The 23,558-nt window shown below is 38.6% G+C and overlaps 1 protein-coding gene across 1 annotated transcript in view; it reads left to right on the top strand.

Annotated features, from left to right (window-relative positions):
• The window catches only part of ntng2b (netrin g2b), a 107,715-nt gene that overhangs the window by 67,383 nt on the left and 16,774 nt on the right, over window positions 1-23,558 (top strand). Inside the window, exons 9-37 of the mRNA XM_030150494.1 lie at window positions 4,119-4,208; window positions 5,734-5,829; window positions 5,959-6,048; window positions 6,162-6,273; window positions 7,654-7,772; window positions 7,850-7,957; window positions 8,051-8,155; window positions 9,456-9,560; window positions 9,735-9,827; window positions 9,993-10,058; window positions 10,222-10,332; window positions 10,489-10,560; window positions 12,492-12,590; window positions 12,756-12,860; window positions 13,878-13,982; window positions 14,137-14,220; window positions 14,326-14,421; window positions 14,847-14,873; window positions 14,919-14,996; window positions 16,890-16,997; window positions 17,598-17,702; window positions 18,095-18,199; window positions 19,572-19,667; window positions 20,801-20,890; window positions 20,988-21,092; window positions 21,177-21,269; window positions 22,435-23,058; window positions 23,119-23,247; window positions 23,392-23,490. Coding sequence (XP_030006354.1) covers window positions 4,119-4,208; window positions 5,734-5,829; window positions 5,959-6,048; window positions 6,162-6,273; window positions 7,654-7,772; window positions 7,850-7,957; window positions 8,051-8,155; window positions 9,456-9,560; window positions 9,735-9,827; window positions 9,993-10,058; window positions 10,222-10,332; window positions 10,489-10,560; window positions 12,492-12,590; window positions 12,756-12,860; window positions 13,878-13,982; window positions 14,137-14,220; window positions 14,326-14,421; window positions 14,847-14,873; window positions 14,919-14,996; window positions 16,890-16,997; window positions 17,598-17,702; window positions 18,095-18,199; window positions 19,572-19,667; window positions 20,801-20,890; window positions 20,988-21,092; window positions 21,177-21,269; window positions 22,435-23,058; window positions 23,119-23,247; window positions 23,392-23,490 — 3,315 coding nt within the window. The remainder of the gene's footprint in view (window positions 1-4,118; window positions 4,209-5,733; window positions 5,830-5,958; window positions 6,049-6,161; window positions 6,274-7,653; window positions 7,773-7,849; window positions 7,958-8,050; window positions 8,156-9,455; window positions 9,561-9,734; window positions 9,828-9,992; window positions 10,059-10,221; window positions 10,333-10,488; window positions 10,561-12,491; window positions 12,591-12,755; window positions 12,861-13,877; window positions 13,983-14,136; window positions 14,221-14,325; window positions 14,422-14,846; window positions 14,874-14,918; window positions 14,997-16,889; window positions 16,998-17,597; window positions 17,703-18,094; window positions 18,200-19,571; window positions 19,668-20,800; window positions 20,891-20,987; window positions 21,093-21,176; window positions 21,270-22,434; window positions 23,059-23,118; window positions 23,248-23,391; window positions 23,491-23,558) is intronic.

A 23,558-nucleotide genomic window follows, 5' to 3' on the forward strand; every position in this document is an offset into this window, starting at 1 on the left:
TATTGCCCCTGTGTGAGATTTAAGCACGTCTGTATTCAAGATCAGAGGCTTTGAAAATTACAATATCAGGGGATCATCTAGTCTCCTCAGATGGTGAAGAGCTTTGTGGCCTCATTGGGAGCTCACTCCCCAGTTCACAGACATTTTTAACAGTGGTGTCTTGGTTCTTTCAGGCCTGCTGTCTACACCTTAAATAAAGAAGGTTGATGCAGAATACAGACACAATATTATATTGAACAGGCTGTGTAAAAGTGGGTATAGAGTCTAACCTAATTTAGAATTAGGACATAATCTTTGTTTCCAGCTACTATGATGGTTTTTATGGTGTGGAAAGTAACTAACTTAACTCGACAATTTTCAGACGGTGAAAGACACTAATGTATGCTTACACGCAGGATCATCATTTTATGTGGCTCAGAATCGTGTCAGAAGCACTTATTTAATTTTGCTACCGACACTTTGAGTGAGAGGTAGATTGAGGGTAAATGGGAAAACAAGAGGGTGTGCAAGGACTGGCAGAGAAGGGTTTGCGAACCAGTTGACATTAGCCACTTTTACACAGAGATCCCACCTTTTTTCCACCATTGACTGTTTTCCACAGCCAAACCAAAGGAGTAACAGAGGTGAGACAGGCTGGACTTTTACACAGCGGACCTGCATTCTGGAATCAAAGGGGTGGTGACACAGTGCAGCATATAGTGTGACGTATAACTTATGCGTTGGAATTACCTCAAGCATAGCGGTGTTGCTAACCTCTCCAGAGTTGGCCCGTCTTTCACTGTTCCACAAATGTTAGCATGGATAGAGTCCTCCGCCCGAAGTGACAACAGCTCATGGATCTCGGTGTCTCCCCAGGTCGACATCTTTCTGCTCACGTTTGTTCACTATACACGGCCTGTGCTCATTTTTAAATCCCACCGCCGCGGGGGTCGCACACGCAATATGTCATCAAAATGTCACACCTTGGTTGCAGAACCAGAGGTGTTCCTTTTACATAGCGCTCTGGAATCCTGATTCCACTATTATCACGGCTCTGTTACTACCTCCAGAGGTGTTACAGAGCCGTAACAGAGGTGAGACCAAATGATAACACCATTTAATTTACACAGACGTCATTCCTGAATAAAGGTGAAATATTCCCAAAACAGAAGTACTGTGTAAAAGAGGCTTTTGTCTTTGCATCATCCAGATATATCCAGAGGATTGTGAGGCATCAGCTACAGGATCAGAGTGACTCCAAGATATAAGAGACAGATTCAAGGCTATAACTAAAACAAAGTTTAAACCTCAGTTTATCACAGCATCAGACAAACATTGCTGTGGTGTATTCTCTGCTAATTTGACTTATCAGGGACACTCTATCTTGAAAAGGTGGAACATGTAGATATGGAAGTTGCTGTCGGAAACAAACACAGGTCTTGAACTAAATGATTTTTTTTTTTCTTTTTTACTTCCTTTAGTCTGAAAAATGTCCTTTTAGTGCAAATTTTATTTCAGCTACAGCCTTGCACTTTGTTAGTTCAGTGCCGGAGGTCTGACACAAGGTAGGGGAAGGGGACAGACACTACACACACTGCATTTGTCTGATTTGTCCAGTGAGGGTTGAACTTCATTTGATGGAAGATTTACATGTGGGGAACCCAGCCACAAGCTCTGAGATTGTTCTTGTTGGAGGACTTTGAGTCAGCATTCTCCTCCCTCCTGCGCTCTGCGTGTTACTACTTTCACAGTCAGATTCAGATGAATTTTATTAATCCCTAGGGGAAATTCATGATAATAACTGATTAGTCACCCAGTGGCTGGATTATTCCAACAGAGTCGGACTAATTCAGCAGTTATGAGATGAAATCTGTGTTCACATTCACATTGGGACGAACAGACTCCAGACCTGCTGTGTGGTCTTCACTGGAAGTGAAACCTGTGTGACCTCAAACAGGAAATGAATAATGAGCATGCTGCTTTGCTGTCCCTGGTACATCATATCATGGCTGTTTTTGATTCCAACCCTTAATTAAAACAGTTTGTGAAGGGTGAAGATAGAATGAAGTGATCACATGATCTCTGGGGTGAACTTCTGGTGGTTTTGGCAGAGTATCAAGCTGCCAGTAGGAGTACAGATGAAGAGCTCCATCACTGCCGTGGTTTGCTAAGCCCAACAGACTCCCACACACCTCCCTCTTTCATTCAGAGTACTGCGAGCGAGAATGCTGAATGCTCTGTCTGCTTGAGTCTGAAGTCAGACAGTTTGGGTTGATCTGATTGAGATTAATGCCAAGAATGGCTTGAATCACTCCTACCCTCAAGGCTGCATGGGTAACGGAGATTAAATGCTTTTCCAGCCTTTGAATCCTGCTTTCCTGTAAGCGAGCTTTTTTTTTTGCCTTAGTGTGCATGCCTATGTGTGCCTGACAGATGTGTGGGATAGTGGGTCTAGTGGGGCCAGAGTCGGACATGAGTAGAGGTAGGCAGGGGTTACTTTGATGAGATGTAATGATGGCGTGATGCCAGTAGTGTGAAACAGTCCAGTGTTCTGTGAGAACAGCTGCTGGCGTCCTGTCTCACCAAAGCCCCAGGGAGGGGGGTTGGGGATGAAGGGGAGTGGGTGGGCGAAAGATAGCCTGAAGGGGGATGCTCCGCAGGGGAGCTGGATGCTTCCAGGACCCCCCTCTCTGAAGCACAACTGGATACATGCATCGCCTATGCAGAAGCACCTCAAGGGGAAACGCAGATGGAAGCATGCAGAACTGTAGTCTCTTGTGATCAGCTAATCATTAGTCCCTCAATGACATGCATGGTGCGGTCGCTTCGTGTGATTGGTTAGCTGTATTTTTAGTCGTAATCATCCCTTTGAGGAAGCAGCGGTGCTTTGATTTATTGAATTGTGGCTGGGTTGGAAAGGTAGAAGTAACAGAAGGAACAGGAGGCTTGATCCAGTAGCTGAACTAGTTTCATATCTCTACATTGACTTCTGCTCACTGTAGCCTGTAAACTTGTAGCAAAGGATCCTGGGAATGGGATGAAGCACTCTGGGAAAGTGGAACACAAAGAAGAGAGAAAAAAGGGGAAAAAAAAAAAAAAACTTGAGCACTAGACAATTAAAAATGCACTAAAAGCGGGGTGTGTGCTGAAGTTGCCTTGTTAGTGTGGTACCAGATTGTACATTAAATCTCAAAATACAGAAGCACACCAATTATGAGATGTTACTATGAAACAATACAATAGAATGCCATGAATATTCATATCTAGGGTAAAGCATCCGAGCAAAGATGAATCTTCTCTCTCTATTATGAGAAGGAAAAAAGAAACAAGTCCACGCAGAGAGCTAGAATAAGCAGCAGTCAGAAAATTTCATGACATTCAGATAAAAGGAAGTGGATGTCATTTCTCTTGCACCCAGAGCGAAAATGTAGTGATGAAGGAGTTTGTCAAGCCTCTCTGACTCTTGCAGCTTTTTCCCCCAAGCCCAGGGCTGAGGCCGCTGATGGGCCGATCCACTATCTGACAGACGGAGAGGGGAAGAGAAAGGAGGAAACAAGGTCTCAGAGGAAGATCGAAAGGGAAAGCCAGACAATATCACTAATCTTTACTCACTGGCGGATCAGCCCAATTATAAAGGTTCTTATAAGGTGGTTTAAGGAAAAGAATACAAAAGAAGCAACAAGATGTGTTTTGTTGTGATGCTAATGATGACTGTGGAGCGTCAGGGTCCCACAAGTCTGAGGAACGAGCAGATGACAGCCGTGGTCACAAAATAACATTATCTAAGCACAGAGCGGAAAGTAAGGAAGTGGATAAAGAACCTGAAAAGAAGTCAATATTGATATATATTTTCATACTGCAAGTCACTCCTGTAGTTGAATCATAAACAACACTAAAGAAGTTTTGGTTTTTTTTTCGATGGTTAAGTTGCTTCACTTAAATGCAGCACAACATGCAGACTTTATACTTGATATTTCACAGCATAGATAAGGCTGGATTACACACAATGCATTTAGATTTTTAGCAATTTCTGCTCAATATTTAAGACAAGGATGAAGTGCTCAAACTTAATATAATATCCTGATCATAATATATATATATATTTTGCTTTTTTTGTTAATGATCTCATGGCATCTCAGTTTCCCACAAACCAGAGGAACACGGACATATGAGTCACGGCCATAAAACTACAGCCTCATCTGAACATGGAGGAGAAAGCAAAAGGAAAGGTAGAATATAGCAGTAGAAAAAAAATATGGTTTTAATTTCTTGTTATCAGTAGCACTTGGTTCTCATGATTGTTGGAATAAAAACCTTACATTTTCATGTTGGTAACATTCTAGGAGTAGTGGCATATTTAACTTTAATAAATACTGGACAAGGGGTGGGATTAAATAAGTTATACTTCCTCCCACTCCTTTTTGAATGTGCAAATGAAATCATGTATATGTAGAATTTTTTTTTTTTTTTCATGACTTCTTAGTACCTGTTTTATTTCTAAGGACTTAGAAAGATTACTTTGTCTTGTTGCATATTTGAAATAAATTAAACTAAAAAAAAAAAAAAAAAAACAAGCTCATGGACTTAAAAAATAATGACAGACATTTGAAGCTTTAATTTGCACAGTCTGATTCCTGTTACTGTAGAGAAAGAAGACACCCACGTGTTATTTCCTGCCTCCTTTTGTGATAAAATAAACACTAAGATGTAAAAATGAGTTCAAAGACACACAGTTAAAGAAAATGGTTTAAAAACACAACAACTATGGTTTCATTTGATTTAAATATCTGATTTAAGGTAGTTTAGTCAAATATTTTTGAAGTTTTTTAATCATTTCATAGGGTAGTTTTATGCACTGAATTAGGGCTGCACGATTAATCGTTAAAAGATTGTGATCTCAATTCACACATGTGCACGATCTCATTTCTAAACACGGACGTTAAAGCATTTTATTTCATGGGCTACATTACAAACATTTGCCCACAAACGCAGAACCACCACTGCCTCTTCCCTCAACCAATGGTAAAGGGTCTTTACAACATATGAGCCTGCTGCTGTCGGCTGCAGTCGAGTGAGGAAAGAGTGAACTACAGCGGAGGAACATCTGCGGTAAAGAGAGTGAAATGGATGAAAACCCCAATGGTAGTGGCGAGAGTCACCCACCCGAATTCGTGCCTAATAAAGGTTCGCATTCGTCGGTGTTAATCTCATGTCGGTCTTCTTTTTTGTCATCCAGATCCAAGTGTCTTTTCACTTTCACTTCTCTGACTTCTGCGCTGTTCTTCTTCTTTTCTTTTCTTTACCAGTGAGGATAACTCGGCCTTTAACCAAGAATAAAAAGTCTTGCCGTCTCCAAAAATCTGATATCAAAAAAATTCCATTGTGCCAGTTGGGAAGTTTATTGACAGCAGTGCAATAAACATTTTGTGAAAAAAATCGTGCCAGAGAATCGTGATCTCAATTTTAAGCAAAAAAAAAAAAAAAAAATTATGATTCACATTTTTTGCCAGAATCGTGCAGCCCTACACTGAATACATGAGAAAATGTAATGTAAAACATCAATAAAAAAGTGGGTTTAATTTAAAATAGAACAGTATTTAATATGATGTAGACCTGAATATGTACTTTTAGACAATTGTTATAAATAGGTGTGATTTTAGAGAAAATACAGTAAATCATAAGGACCAAAAAGTTACTGTATAACAAGAACAATCTCTTTTGCTTATTTTGTTGATGATGACGGTGGTGTGTCAGTCTCACACACATTTGGACCACATGGACATGAAACTCATGGTCACACAACGTCATCTGAGCATCGAGCGGAGACTGAAGGGCATAGAGAAGCAAAAGGTAAATAGTTGAGTGATGGCAGTAATCTTGTAGACTGATTTATAGATGTTTATTAGAAGTGTAAGTAGATAAAAATGCAGTGTATACATTTGCCTGAATGTTATGCTAATGACGATTTTTTTATGCCAGTCCCCCACAAGTCTGAGGAGCATATTCATGAGACTCACGGCCACAAAACCACAATTTCATCTGTACACGGGCATGAATCGGAGCACAGAGGTACATCTTGCATTTGTCAGAGATATTTTGTAGCTTCCCACCGTAGTTTCCCCATAGGACAGTTTTAAACCTAGCGAATCACTGTTTTGTTTTTAATGACTGTGTTGAGTCAGTTCCCCATGAATCTGAGCACCACGGGCATAACACTCATGGCCACAAAACAACAGCCACATCGGAATATGCAAAGGAAAAGGAAGAGGAACACAAAGCAAGACAAACTGAAAATGCACATATATCTGTGGAGTGCACAAAATAAGCATTTCCAGCTTTACTTGACTGTGATTGTAGCCTTGTACTTTAATCTGAAGCAATGACTGAAGCAAGAAAAGGGAAATTAAGCAGGAAATAGTCATTGTTTATGTTCTTGGGGGGGGGGGGGGGGGTAAATTTTTTTAGGTAAAGTTGTGAAACTCTTTCTGGGTCTCAGCAGGTTAAATATTTTCTCAAAAACTGAAATAATTACTGTTTTTTAGCATTTTACGGTCATGCTTTCAAGCCTAAAGTTAATCACATATACACCATATGTCATCTATTACCAGTATTTATTGGGCAAAATATTCTTTACAGGTCAAGACATTTTTTTTTTCTCTTTTTAGACAAAAACTGCTGTTTAGATAGTAAAGGTTGTTGACCCCTGTTCTTGGGCCTTATTCTTGTAATGTTTTCACACAGCGTACTTGAGTCTGTATCTGAGTAAGCTGGACCCCAAAGTTCGCTTAATTTTATCCATGTGAATGCAAACGTTCCGTGTGCGAGTACCGTACCCGAGCCGAGTTGAGAAGGTAGTCCTGGGTACAGACTGCGTGGACTCCAGCACGGTACGTTGCTGTGTAAATGCGATCTGTGCCCAAGACCGAACGTGACCAAATCACCATTCTGACAACGGAAGTGAGTTAATCACCACAAGACCATAGATGACGCTCCTGTTGTCTCCTGAAAAAGCCTCGGATCCATGCGGCATGGACTCGCCTTATCGACCGAACCACTCTGTGATACATCAGGGACAATGAAGGTCACTCTTCTTCACTTTGCCACAAACAGGCTAACAGATAGAAAAGTAGTGCCTGTCTTCCCACCATTGTAGACAAAAGAACAGAACAGCTGCTCAGTTGGTGACGTACAGGTTTGTCTTCTTTGGACTTCTGCATTTGTTGGATAGCGACAGAATTCCTTCCACACTGCCACCTACTGTTTCGGCTCTGTATCGCCCATTTGTACTTGGGCATGGGCGCAGTACGCGCTTGTGAATGCAACATCTGCAAGAAAGGTGTGAATGTATCTAAGTACGGTACAAACTCGAGTACGCTGTGTGAAACTGCCCTCAGTCTCCCGTAGCCATGAGGCCCACCTAAATGAGACTCACAACTGCAAAGCAACCTCTCCTGTAGACATCGAGTAAAGGCAGGAGGAGGGAGTGACTGAAAAGAAAAGTACTGTTTCATATGTAGTGGTATTGGGTACATTTTGGATGGGGGTTCAGTTAAACTTGGCTCTAGAAAATAAGTGCTGTACTATCATATTTTCATCTAGACTGACTGACAGCGAAGGGAAAGAGCAGCTAAAACTCATTTTCTTGTGCTTGATTTTTGGATGACAATTGGGTACGACAGCGCAGCACAACCACGAGGAACATACGAGTCATGGCCACAAAACGCCATCCTCACATGGGCACGGGGAGAGTAGGGAGGCAGAGGAGCATAACCAAAGCCACGCTGAAACAAAAGGTATTACATCATAACGTGTAGTGGTAGAGAATAACACACTTTTGCTTGTTATATTAATGATAATTGTGGTGTGTCAGCATCCCACAAGTCAGACGAACACGGACATAACAGTCATGGCCACAAAATGACAACTGCTTTTGTGCATGGGGAGGATGCACACAGACATGGGAAAACTGAAGAGACAGGTATCTACTGTTCCTCACTAAAACACAGCACCTGCTAAAACTGCAAATACCATCATCAGTCATTTTGTTAATGACGACTGTGGTGTGTGTCAGTCTCCCACAACTCCGAGCATCATGGACATGACAGTCACGGACACACAACAGCCACATCTGCACATGGAGAGGATCAACACAGAGACACAAACACTGAAGAGAAAGGTATTTCATCTCTTCCTTGATGGTAATAGTCTGATTTAAAGGATATTTAGAAACAACTGTTTGTCAACACAAGTTTCACCTGATTTTAACCCATAGAGACCCAAACAGCCACCGGTGACACAACCCATCTACAGATATAAACTGTTTAATACCTGTTGATCCACTAATCCTATCAATTCATGTAAAGAATTGATGTAAAATGCAGTTGGTCATCTTTTCATGGTCATCAGATATGACCCATTTGGACGTTCAGAGGCTCCGTAGTGAATGCAGAAACAGTGTCATCTTCTACAACACAGGTGTCAAACATGCGGCCCAGGGGCCTAATCCGGCCCACCAAAGGGTCCAGTATGGCCCTTTGGATGAATGTGTGAAATGCAAAAATTACACAAATATATTAATCATTTTAGTTCAGGATCCACCTTCAGACCAATATGATCTAAAGTGGGTTGGATCAGTAAAATACCATTGTAATAACCTATAAATACACCACAACTTCAAATTTTTCTCTTTTCAAATGTAAACATTTTCATGTATTTACACTAAAAACAAAGTATAATTTTGTAAAAACTGAATAACCTGAAATATCTTGAGAAGCAAGTGCAATTTTACAATATTATGTCTGTAAATGATAAACTGAAGCCTAATATTGTTAAGATTGCACTTATTTACTCAGTTTATTCATGTTATTCACATTGTTTTAAAGGATAGTTTATACATGTAAACATTTTCGTAATGTAATTTTCCTTGTTTCACTCTAAAACATAGAGGAAAGTTTGGAGTTGACATTATTTATATATTATATATTCTTATGTTATTGTTTTACTGGTCTGGCCCACTGCAGATCAAATTTAGTTGAATGTGGCCCCTGAACTAAAATGACTTTGACACCCCTGTTCTACAACATTGATTCACCAGTAAAACCCATGGAGTTGGATCAATGACAGTAGATTAAGACACTTGTTTTTACATTGTTAGCAATAAGTAACTTTTTCTTCATTTTTCACAGTTTTGATAGAATTAACTTTGAATTTACTCTGAGTTTTCATGAACGTCTATGTGATCTGTGAATTAAATATAGGAAAGTACATTATTTACACCAAAAAAATGCAAAATACAGAGCATAATATTACCAAAAAATGGTGATAAATCAGTTTAGAAAGGTAGAAATAGAGAAAAATTCATATGGGAACTGCCATAAAAGTAGCACTGGGTCTTTATGGGTTACACTTGTAAATACAGGTAGTGAAAACTGAATTTAATATTTTTCTATATTAATGGCATTTGTGGTGTGTGTCAGTCTTCCACAAGTCTGAGCACCATGGACATGACAGTCATGGACACACAACAGCCACATCTGCACATGGAGAGAATGAACACAGTCACACAAAAACTGAAGAGAAAGGTATCACTTTCAATCATAGTGAGATCATTCTGTTTTGAATAAACTAAATATCAGTTTAATCAAAATGTAATATGAAAGTTAATTAAATATGTCTTTATTTACAATGCAGTTTTGGAAGTTACAAATAGCGGTTATTTTGTCTCTTATACTTATGATGATTGTGATGTGTGTCAGTTTCCCACAAGTCTGACAATCACGGACATCACACTCCTGGTCACAACACAGCCACACATGGGCAGGATGAACACGGACATACAAAAGCTGAAGGTATCCCTATTGTACATAATGATGAAATTCTAGTTTATAGAACATTTAAAAGTAACTTTTCTGCATAAACACATTTCATCTGAACTTAAACTTCAAACAACAGCTATTGAATATTACATGTAACAGTCATTTTGTTATGTGGATGACATTTGTGGTGTGTGTCAGTTTCCCATGGGTCTGTGCATCATGGACACACAACGTTACACGGGGAGGATCAGCACAGACAGAAAGGTATCCCTTTCGTTCACGATGATGCAATTCTTTTTCAAGTAACCTTAAACATTAGCAACACAAGTTTCACCCGAAGTTAATCTTGTAAATACACATCAATATATAGTCAGTGAAAGCTACAAAGAGCAGTCATTTTGTTTCATTATATTTATGATGATCGTAGTGTCAGTTTCCCACAAGTCTGAGGATCATGGACATCACACTCCTGGTCACAATACAGCCACATCTGTACATGGAGAGAATGAGCACAGGCACACAGCAGCTGAAGGTGAAGGTATCTCAACTGTTCATTGTGATTAAAAAATATATATATTTATTAGCATTTAAATATAACTCTAAATACAATCCCTGAAGACAAACTACAAAAAAATAAATAAATAGAACTGCTGAATTGTTTTGTTATATTAATGACATTTGTGATGTGCGATAGTCTCCCATGGGTCTGTGCATCATGGACATCATGGTCATGGACACACAACAGCCACACCTGCACATGGGGAAGGTGAGCACAGACGCACAAAAACTGAAGAAAAAGGTATCTATTGTATTGATAGTGATATAGTGATACCATTTTGGTGAATTTAATTATTAGTGTTTATTAATGTGCTAATGGGGAAGATGAGAACAGACACATAAAAAAAAAAAAAGTAAAAAAAGTAAAAAGTATCTCAGTATTAGCCTGGACAGCCATCAGTCTTTCTCACTGAGAAGTCAGGCTGGAATCACGGGGTTTGAATCCAAATATGAAGGCATGTAGAAGCCAATAACGTAATAATGACCGATAATGTAATAACAGCCGATAACGTAATAAATTTGCTATTTTTAAAATGTAATAGGTCAATAACGTAATAAAAGTCCTGAACCGATAACGTAATAACTTATTATTAGGCAAATGTTTTATGTTATTGGCCGTTATTACGTCATTGGTTGGTTATTACGTTATTGGCCTGGTAAAAAAAAAAAAAATTCTTTGCAAATGTAGTAACTAAGCTAATGACGTAATATATTAATATCACTGCATTTAAGTTTCATTTATTAGATATAACTGTGATAAAATCTCTCTCTCTGTCTTACCGGGCCAATAATGTAATGAAAGTCCTGAACCAATAACGTAATAAGTTATTACTAAAGTGTATTACTTTATCGGCCGTTATTACATTATCGGCCGTTATTACATTATTGGCTTCTACAAGGCGGGACTAACAGGCGCAGAGTAAACCAATCACAGATAAGACGGAAGTAACACTTTTGTCCGAGAAATTTAACATTTGTACTGTAAAGCTTCACTTTCATTTTATGCTAGTGTTAGTTAGTTACCCCCCATCCCTGCTCCAAAAAAACAAGCAAACCCCCCTCCCTGGTTTTTGGACAAATCGCACCCTGAGTATAATTACGAATAACCAGAACAAACGTCCATAACTGTTAATACAACTTTCAACGTCCAACTCCCGGGTTCTATTCCACTATTATACAGTGGATCTTACATGAAAATTTCACAACTTCTAACCTGTATCCACCGGACACACAAAGGCTGGGCCCCATGAATTTGTCACCCCCCCCTGCCCCCCCGCCCCGACAGTTCGGTTCAGGTGAAAGTTAGTGCCAGTGATGTAGGTGTAAGAAAACTGTCACAACCTGCCTGTTGTTTCAATTGGTTGGTCCCCCCAAAGGATGAAATTAACTGAGCAGAAGTAGGGACATAAAAACCAGAGGGAGGGGTTGATCCCACCCCACCCCACCCCAACCCCCACAAATCGCACCCTAATTATACTAGCACCAACTGATCTAGTTTTTGATAGTTCAAGTTCAGTTTGCCGTGTATCCACTGCATTCATGTGTCCTCCAGTCCCACCCCCCACTTCCTCTCCCCCTCCCCCTCGGGTCAACTGGTCAAGGTCGATGACCATCCTCCAGGAGTCAAGGTCTGCTCCAGGTTTCTGCTCTAAAGTGTCATGAGATAACTTTTGTTATGATTTGGCGCTATATAAATAAAATTTGATTTGATTGGTAGAATCCTTATTTTTTAACCAAACAACCGACAACAGTTGTAAAGACATTTGTGGACTTGGAACTGACTTTGACTCGCTACAAAAAGAAGTCGGTGCTTATGATGCATTGCGAAACACCCGTCCCCCACACTTACGATTGACTCGGTATAGAATAGGCTGTGCATGTTTCACAGCGATCGGCCCAATTCCAGACTGTTTTCTCAGTACTGAATACACTGAGAAAAGCAGATGGCTGACCAGGCTACCTCATTATCATTTGTTATGATAAAATTATGGTTTACATTATCTTTAAATATAAAGCTTTATTAGTAGCAGTAGTTTCAGCTGAACTTAAACTTGTAAATTCACGTCAATAGGTAGTTTGTGGAAGCTACAAAAAGCAGTCGTTGTTCGTTATATGCATTATGACTGTGGTGTGTGTCAGTCTCCCACACGTCTGAGCACCATGGACATGACAGTCACGGACACACAACAGCCACATCTACACATGGAGAGGATCAGCACAGACACACAGCAGCTGAAGGTATCCTAGTTCATTTGTCATAAAATTCTAGTGGATACAACATTCACATATTACTTTAGTTACCAACACGAGTTTCACCTGAAGATAAACTTGCCAATAGAGAAACTGGAAATTACATATAAGTGTAATTTTAGTGGCATTAATGATCTTTGTGGTGTGTGTCAGTCTCGCATAAGTCTGAGCATCATGGACACGACAGTCACGGACACACAATAGCCACATCTGCACATGGGGAGGATCAGCACAGACACACAAACACTGAAGAGAAAGGTATCGCTTTGATTCTCAATGACGACATTCTGATTTAAAGAAGGTTTAAAAAGAGCTGTTTGTTATCACAGACTGATCTCATGAAATCACGTTGTATGTCACGCCACTTCTTATGGCATTTGGTGTGTTATACGTACGCCGTTTCATCCTTTCGTGTGTTATTCAACGCCATTTGATTGCAGGTCAATTAGGGGTGTAAGAAAATATCGGTTCTGCAATATATCGCGATATTTCATTTCACAACACTGTATCGATATTAAAAAGTCAATATTTTTAGGGATTTATTCAAATGCAGATATTGTGGAGGTTCTTTTTTGTTTCCATTTTATTTATTATTATTTAACACTCTTATTAAATAATGTTAGTTCCTTTGTTGGGATTGCATAAAAATAATGTTCTGATGTTAGTTCTGTACTAATAGAATATGAACATTTGAACAGGATCTTAAACCGCAATGTCTGTAAAACATAATTTCAGTTTGAACACAGGAACATTTTGTGATATAACATTAGATCCTGTTCTGATCAAATAAAAATGTGTTTAGTATTTGTGCATATTTCTGATGTAATTCAATTCTTCAAGGAAATAATCATTTAAAAAAAGAAACAAACAAAAAAAAAATCGCCTTTTTAACAGTATCATGAAATATCGTGATATATCGTATCATGATCCTAGTATTGTGATTTGAATCGTATTGCCAGATTCTTGCCGATACACAGCCCTAATGTCAATTTACGCCAAGATCTCTGGTTCGCATATCCTTAACCTCTAACCCTAACCCTCAGTGCGTGGTATTTGACATGGCATGAACATACATGCAGAAAGCTTATGATGCATGCAGATAACACGCCAACTAAAAGTGGCGTGTATATTTACGCGATTTCATGATATCACGTTGGTTATCAACACAAGATTCACCTGATGTTAAACTTGTAAATGCACATCAATACATAGGCAGTGAAAGCCAAAATTAGCACTTATTTTGTTTTGTTATATTTATGATGATCATGTGGTCAGTCTCCCATACGTCTGAGGATCATGGACATCACCCTCATGGTCACAGTACACCCACATCTGTACATGGGATCGATGACAGTAGACACACAACAGCTCATCATAAAGGTATCTCTATTGTTAATCACGATATAATTCTATTATATTCTAAATAACATCCAAATCTAACTTACCAACAAAAATTTCTGAAGTTAATGTTGTGGATATGAAAACTACATATACATATAATTTTTATGTTAATGACATTTGTGGTGTGTATCAGTTTCCCATGGATCTGTGCATCATGGACACATAACAGCCCCAACTGGGCATGGGGAGGATGTGCACAGACACACAACAGCTGAAGGTATTCCTATTGTTCATTGTGATAAAATTCTACTTCATATAACCACTAAAAACTACATCTAACTGTAGCTGGTGTTATGCTAATGACATTTGTGGCGTGTGTCAGTTTCCCATGGGTCTGCCCATCACGGACATCAAAGTCATGGACACACAACTTTACATGGGGAGGATCAGCATGGACACACAAAAACTGAAGAGAAAGGTATCTATTATATTGATAGTGATATAGTGAATTTAATTACTATTGCTTATTAATGGTGCTAATGGGACTGTGCGATTTGATGAAAAAGTCACCATGTGATTATGGATAATATTAGAATGTGCAATTGAAGACAAAATGCACAGATCAGTGGTGATGAAAGCTATGTTTTTTCCCAATTCAATCATACAGACTTAATCTTGTAAAAGTAAATTAACAGAAAAATTCTAGTGACTGTTTTTGCAATTTTTGCCATCTGTACCGTGTCACTGTATCTAAAATATTACCATATACACATCAATAACCTATAAAGTGAAGATTATTAGCACCTAGAGCTGCACAATTAAAGTTCAACCTTTAAATCCACACTAAAATAAAGTCACCAATCAATTATTTTGTGTGTTAAGTTAATGATTGTGGTGTGTCAGTCTCCCACCAGTCTGAGCACCATGGACATGATAGTCATGGACATGATAGTCATGGACATGACAGTCATGGACATGACAGTCATGGACACACAACAGCCACATCTGCACATGGAGAGGATCAGCACAGACACACAAAAACTGAAGAGAAAGGTATTATTATTCATAGTGATAGAGTTCAGGTAGATTAGATACTAATGTTTTTTAGTGGTGTTAGTAAACAAAACACATTTTTTGCTGTAAAGGTTCAGTGTGTAACATTTCATGCCATCTAGTGGTGAAGTTACAGTGTGGTCCATTCAGGGCCTTTCAGTTAAGAGTATATTAAATCTGGTCCACACAACAGAAAAAAAGAGAAGAACAAGTCTGAGTTGGTGTAGAAACATAGTGGCAACTCCATGAACCATGTCTCATTCCCACTGTAAATATAAACATCTCATTCCAATGTAAAAACATGACTGCTATTTTCATATGAATATATATTAATGAAAACTAATTGTTAATTCCAATTTCTGCATTTATATTCTTTTAAAATGGCTCAAATCTTACACACTGAACCTTAAAGTTCAACTTGTAAATACACACCAAATGTAGCCACTGGGGATGCAACTATACTTTGGAAAACCGTGTACCGTTCAGTACGCCCTGCATGGCACAATCCGCCCTTATGGACCATGGGTTTTTGGTTTAAAAATTGATTTCCCTCTCTCTCACTCGCTTGACATGCATGTGAGCATGCAGCGTGGGGAAGCCCCGCCCCTCCGTGAGAGACAGAGGACAGAGAAACAGCTTTGGACTCACACATCAGAGTCCTGCATCAAGGTTATTGTTAATGAAAACTAACGAAATGATGACAACTTCGTAGAACTGAGAAAACATTTTTGTTAACTGAAATAAATAAAAACTATAATTAAAAGAAAAAATGATGACTAACTGAAACTGTATTGTGTGCTTACAAAACTAACTAAAACGTATAAGAATTACGGATAAAATTCCTTTAGTTTTCGTCTTTGTCAATGTCGGATTGATACAGAATCGATTTATTTCACTCTAGCAATTTTAGCCAGCAGCACCATACGATACTTCATGGTCCATCACTTCTCGTCACTTGTGGTTTCCAGTCGTCTTCTGGTCCCCACTCTTACCTGGAAACATGGAGACTAAAGTCGGGAGAAAGCAGCAGAGTCCTGTCTGGGATTAATTTGAATACGATGGCGAGGATAATAAAAGATATGATGAAACTAAACTAAAACTAAGCATTTAGAAAAAATGAAAACTAATAAAAACTAGCAAACCTGCTCTAAAAACGAATTAAAACTAACTGAATTAGAGAAAAAAAAAAGTCAAAACTAAATAAAACTAAACTATAATGAAAAATCCAAAACTATTGTAACCTTGTCCTGCATGAGTCCACCACTTTTCCAACATGGGCACCCACCTGTACCCGCGTACATTACACCTGTGGCCCGACCCGTGATTAAACACATTGTCTACACAGTAACTCACTTTTAAGTTCCCGCAGGTATCTGACCTGGTGCAGGACTCTGGCACACATATACCATAACACGCTATTACAAGGAAATGCATACGGTAGATAACTGTGGCGTTTTCATACTGCCGTTTTCTTTTACATCCCTATGCAGAATAGGCATTTAGTTATTTTAAAAAAAGCTCCCTTTGGGCCCTATGTGTGCATGTGCCTGTTTTATCCAACTGTATACAACTAGTCCAGTAATAAGAAAGGGTTCTATTGTTCAGGATAGAAAATGTTATTTTCTATCCTGTCAGTACAGCGATATAATTTGTTCCTGCTGTAAAATTTAGTTTTTGCTAACAAGCAAAATAAAAAATATAATTTTGGGAGAAAAAAGCCTGTTCTCTTTACACACAAAACACGTACCAAAACCGTGGCCCAAAAACTGAGGTACGGACCAAACCGTGGGATACCTGTACTGTTGCACCCCTACTGGCCACTGAAAACTACAGTTAGCAAAAATTCATCACTGTCAAAGTTTTAGTTCTATCTCTATAATTATGGTTTGTCAGTTTCCCACTCATCTGTGGATCATGGACATCACAGTCACGGACACAAAACAACAGCCACAAATGTACATGCAGTGGATGGGCATGGACACGGAAAATCTGAACACACAGGTATCCATAGTCATTCAATTCTACTAGCATAGTTAAATATATTATTAGTGGCACTAATTTACATAATAAACTTTCGCCTTAAAGAGTGAGTAACATTTTGTGACGACTATTGGTGAAGTTGCAGATTTCACCCATCTGAATACTTGCTGCCATCTTCTATCCTCCTGAGACCCAGCAAGTAAACATGTTTGTCATTTTACATTAGATAATAATCTTAATTAGAAACAGCATGATGCAGCAGGTTTTTCAAATACATTTTTACTTTTTTTTTTTTTTTTTTAATATAATGTCCTTTACAGTGGCCTTCTTTTTCTTTTTTAAGTAAAGCTATGACATTCTTGTCCACTACAGAGGACAAAAATGCATTGCTGGGTCTCAGGAGGCTATGGCATAAACCCTCAAAGACCATTTTCAGAGTCTGCATTGTTTTTGTCCATTTTTTGTTAAGGGAATATTAAGTTCATTCTGAGCTACATTAGTCTAATTCCTAAGTTACAGTAAACCTGAAAATACACATTAATGCATAACCACTGAAATAATAGTAAAGTGTCAATCATTTTACTTCTTTTTATTATGTTAATTATGATTGTGGTTTGTCAGTTTCCCATGGGTCTCTGGATCATGGACATAACAGTCACGGCCATATGACACCCACATCTGCACATGGGGAGAATGTGCACGGACACACAAAACCTGAAGAGACAGGTATTCACATGGATAAAACTCCAACAGGTCTAAATAGAATTATTTATTAGTAGGGGCTGAGTGATTTGGTGAAAAAGTCAGATTGTGATTATTGTGGACAATAAGATTTGATTAAAATAAAGTTATCTATCTATCTATCTATCTATCTATCTATCTATCTATCTATCTATCTATCTATCTATCTATCTATCTATCTATCTATCTATCTATCTATCTATCTATCTATCTATCTATCTATCTATCGTTTAAAAAAATATAGATTCACTGCAGCTCTGTGTGCTACTATGCATCAGTTGAAGTTTCCCTTCACTTAACTTTTCAAATCAACACCTAAACATGGTCATCAATCACTTACGTGGTTTGTTACATTAACTGTAATTGTGGTGTGTCAGGTTTTCACAAACATGACGTACATGGTCATCACACCCCAGCTTCTTCTGCACACGGGGAGGAAAACAAAGAGGATGAGCATAGAAACAGAAACCATGACGGACACGGTATGTTTTTACATGTAGTTTTACACCTATTGCAGTATGTTTAGAAGTACATTACGCTGCGTTCCAGGCCGGTTTTTGAGCCCGTAAGTCACGACTTCAAACCATGACTCACAACTTTGTAACTTTCCAGGCAAGTCACACGAAACTGTTTGAGGGCAAGGAATTGTGATAGTTAGATGTAAACAAACCAGCATGGTGGACCGTACGTTATGTTCATTTACAATCATTTCTATCCCAGAGGTGTTTGCTCTTTGCTTATTTGAGAGAAACAGAGGAGGAAAAACGGCGCATAAGGCAAGAGAAACTGTTATACCTTTTATGTTGTGTTATTTGTATATTTGGATACATATTTGGTATTAATTTATTCTTGCACTCAATGGATTGAAAACTAGCTAATGCTAGAGTAGCTGCTGATTATGCAGAACATTTGCAGATAAATAATGTCAGAGCAATACTTTGTTTTAATAAACAATCTCCATAAACACCGCATCCATGGAGGCTGCCATTGTTGTTTCACGGGCTATGTGATGTCAGAGCTCGGAACTGGGAGTACATCGATTTACTCATGGGTGGGAAGTCACAGGTTTGACTGCCATTCCAGTGCATTTTCACCGGTAGAAGGTTGGAAAAACATGAGTTAAGGGTTGCCTGGAACGCAGCATTAGAACCTCGCAGTATGAGTTTAATTTGCTCCATGACTGAGTTTGATTTGCGAGTTATCCATTTTACAAAACAATTTTCTCTATCAAAATTAAGTGAAATGTAATTAATCAGCTCCATACCAAAAACTACCCTAAAATTCTTTCTTAAGGGTTTTTAAAACAGAAAAAGTGCAATTAGAAAGTAACAATTATAAAAACATAAATAAAGGAGAAATACACTGGTTTTATTAACTTATTTACCTCAAAGATGAGACTATCTGTACAGGAAGATAATGTGGGGAGGAGGAGGATTATTGTTTGGAAGGAAAATATCTTTCCATTAAAACATTAGGTAGAATTTCTGGCCTTTCCTCTCACAGTGTTGCCTCAATGAGATGAACACGTGACCAGAGCGAGTGGAGGTGGTTCCTGTTGGGAGGAGCACATGCAAGCTCAGTGCTGACTAGTATGAAGCTCACTCAAACTGCAGATTTTTGCTCGTATTTGAAGACAAAAATGCTAATTACTCGTACACTGGTGCATTCGTACTGCCAGGTTCTACTATAGATACCATAGTTACAGCTGTAGTATAGACAAGATCAGCTTCTAGCACTAGTTAATTGTAGTAACTTAGAGTGAAAAATGGTGCAGAGAAAACTGAAACCTTGAAAATGTGGGGATTCATCTGAGTTTTAGCTTGTAATGTTAATGAGGACGCTGTTGTGTGTCAGTTCTCCACAAGCCTGAGGAACATACGCATGAGACTCACGGCCATAAAACCACTATTTCATCTGTGCACGGGCATGAAAGGGAGGACGAACATAAAGGTATATATTATATGAAAATCTGGCAATGTTTTGTCGCTTTGTACTGTAGTTTGCCCATACACTTATACATTTTAATGAGTTAAACCTAGAACACTGCAAAAATCAAAGTCTTACCAAGTGTATTTTTCTCATTTCTAGTCAAAATATCTCATCACACTTAAAATAAGACATAATCACAGAAAGAGTCACTTTTCAGTGAGATATAAGAACTTTTTTTTAGACAATAGATCTTGAAAATCTTATTTCAAGAAATCTTACCAAGATAATTTTCACTTGTTCCATTGACAGATTTTTTTTTTTTTTTAAATGCTTGAATTATAGCAAAAAAAAATGTTGAATTAAGACTGAAACACTGTACTGAATGATGAAATAAAAAAGTGACCATGATGGACTGAACAGGATGAAACAACAGAAAACAAAATTCAAGATGTTTTTTGCTGAATTCAAACAAAAAAATCTGTCAATTATTGTTTTAAAAAAAATCTTACCAAGATAATTTTCACTTGTTCCATTGGCAGATTTTTTTGCTTGAATTAAGCAAAATAAAAAAACTCGAATTTGGTTTTCTGTTTCATCCTGTTCAGTCCATCGTGGTCCCTTTTTTTTTTTAATTTAAGTGTTCAGTACAGTGTTTCAGTCTTAATTCAATTTTTTTTTTGCTCAATTGAAGCAAAAAAAAAAAAAAATCAGCCAATGGAAAAAGTGAAAATTATCTTGGAATTATCTTGAAATAAGATTTTCAAGATCTATTGTCGAAAAATAAGTTCTTATATCTCACTGAAAAATTACTCTTTAGATGACTACGTCTTATTTTAAGTGTGATGAGATACACTACACACAAAAAGTTGAGGATATTTCTTTTTTTTTTTGTCTTTTTTTTTGTCATTTTTGTCGATTGTAAATAAAACTATATCTGGTCATTAAAAAAAATGTGTATCAATTCAATTCACACACAAAAAAGTAAAAAGCGCTGTGTAAGAATGCCAACTGAAAAAAAATTGCCCAAAAATTAAAAATATCCCTGACTTTTTGTTTGTAGCAAATTTTGACTAGAAATGAGAAAAAATACACTTGGTAAGATTTAGATTTTTGCAGCGTAAACAATTGTTTTGTTTTCTTTACTGCGCTGTCAGCCCTCCACAAACCTGACATTCATGGACATGAGACTCACGGCCACAGAACTACAAGTTCATCTGGGCACGGGCACGAGTCAGAGCACAGAGGTTTATATTTTATATGAAAAATAAGACATGTTTTGTAGCTTTCTGTAGTTTACAGTAGAGTGTTTTTGTTTTTTTTTTACTGACTGTGGTGTGTCAGTCCCCCACATGTCTGAGCACCATGGGCATACCAGTCATGGCCACAAAACAGCAACATCTGGGCACGGACATGAAAGTGAAGAGCATGGCCACAAAGAAAAGACAGGTACCTCTGTTGTGTAGTGGTAGTAATAGCTCTGTAGATTCACATGGATGCACTATTCTATTACTAACAGTTGTACTCTGTCAGTCCACCACACATCTGATGTTCATATGCATGAGACTCATGGCCACAAAACAACAACGTCTTCAGAGCATGGACAGCACGCTCACAGACCTGCAAGTAAGGGCATCTTGTTTTAGCAGTAGTTTTAGTAGTAGTTCAGTTGTAGTTATGTTTTTGTACATTTCTAGTTGTTGCTCAGACAGGCACAACATCCGATTTAGTTATAGTTGCTTATTAACAACTTAATCATTTTTCCATTACAATTACATCTTTAAGGCATATCTTATGCAATTGTTGAACTTGCTTCCCCTCCCCCCATCCAGGTGGCATCTCCACAAATACATCCATATAAACGCACAGATAAACAGAACACCAAAAAAAAAAAAAAAAAAAAGACTCAAACCAATTTATGTGGATCATTTCGGTCATATCACCAACATTCTGGACCTCTTGCATAAGGAAAAAAAAAAGTCTTAGCAGTCAGACTGTGGGCACTGAGAAGACTAGGATGGCAGTAGAAGAGTGAGGAAGAAAGAAAAATGCATTAAATAAAAACAAGGAATCAGGAAAAAGGCAGGTTCTTGATATGAATTATAAACTGTGACCAGGTTCTATCACATTTATCCTCCAACCCGCAGACTGTATACCTAATTTTTTCCAGGTCCAATCCCAACATCACCTCTCTAATCCAATGAACATAGGCAGGAGGGTTCTTCCCCTTCCAGTTCAGTAATATCAGATGGCGGGCATGCAACGATGCAAAGGCAATTGCATTTTTGTGGAGATGGGACAAGTTTAGATCATCACTAACTACACCGAACATGCCTATAGTTGCTTATTAAATAAACTCTGGTATCAAATCGGTACTCAGGATCAGAAAATACTAACAGCCTGGGAAAAGTTGTACCAGTGCATCTTCAGTTCATATATACTTGTTCATTCAAAAGTTGCCATTCTCAGTGTTTGCTAGAGGCGTTTTGTGATGTCAGGGATCATCTCTGTCAGACTTGTTCAGACTGATCCAGAGCATCACTCAGAGACACCGGAAAAGTCAAATGTGTGTCAGTTGTCCTGTAATGAATGATCAAATCTGATGCATGTGTCCTGCCTGAGATGTAGTTACTGTATCTACAACTTGTCATAGCAGTTGTAGCCTGTTAAAATCAATCCATGAAAACAAAAAACTAATGTATAAAGCTTGTTTTATTATTGCTTAGGTTACTAAGAAAACTGCTTATGGAATGTCTTGCTTGTTTCAATAATAACGTTTGTCATATGACAGTATCACATGGACATGGTCAAGGACATGGACATGACCAAGGACATGGACAAGGACATGGTCAAGGACATGGACATGACCAAGGACATGGAAAAGGACATGACCAAGGACATGGACACGGACATGATCAAGGACATGGACACGGACATGATCAAGGACATGGACACGGACATGATCAAGGACATGGACAAGGACATGATCAAGGACATGGAAAAGGACATGGACAAGGACATGACCAAGGACATGGACAAGGACATGATCAAGGACATGGACATGACCAAGGACATGGAAAGGGACATGACCAAGGACATGGACATGACCAAGGACACGGACAGGACCAAGGACACGGACATGGACATGACCAAGGACATGGAAAGGGACATGACCAAGGACACGGACATGACCTAGGACACGGACATGGACATGACCAAGGACATGGACATGACCAAGGACATGGACATGACCAAGGACATAGACAAGGACATGGACAAGGACATGACCAAGGACATGGACATGACCAAGGACATGGACATGACCAAGGACATGGAAAAGGACATGACCAAGGACATGGACATGGACATGACCAAGGACATGGACATGGACATGACCAAGGACATGGAAAAGGACATGACCAAGGACATGGAAAAGGACATGACCAAGGACATGGAAAAGGACATGACCAAGGACATGGACATGGACATGACCAAGGACATGGACATGACCAAGGACATGATCGAGGACATGGTCATGGTCATGGACATGAAACTGGTGGCCACCACACAGTCTCCTCTGGCCATGGAAGAACTGAACATACAGGTATACTTTTAACTTTAATCCTAGTAGGTTGTCAGTTTTTATCCTTTATCCTGAACATAAATTACTGAATCTAAATAGTATGTTAGACTAAGATGATTCGGACTGCTTGTCATATTAATGACTTTTTCTTTTGTGGCATAACAGTCCCACACAAGTCACACGGGGAACATGGTCATCAGACACATGGCCACAAAACAACTACCTCATCTGCACATGGAGTGGTGGAGCATGGAGGAGGACATGGTATCTCTTTTATAGTCTACTTAGTTATGGACAAGTCCTTGTACATTAATATTAAACATTTCATCCTC

Source organism: Sphaeramia orbicularis, chromosome 12 (assembly GCF_902148855.1).
Source record: "Sphaeramia orbicularis chromosome 12, fSphaOr1.1, whole genome shotgun sequence".
Taxonomy (NCBI): domain Eukaryota; kingdom Metazoa; phylum Chordata; class Actinopteri; order Kurtiformes; family Apogonidae; genus Sphaeramia; species Sphaeramia orbicularis.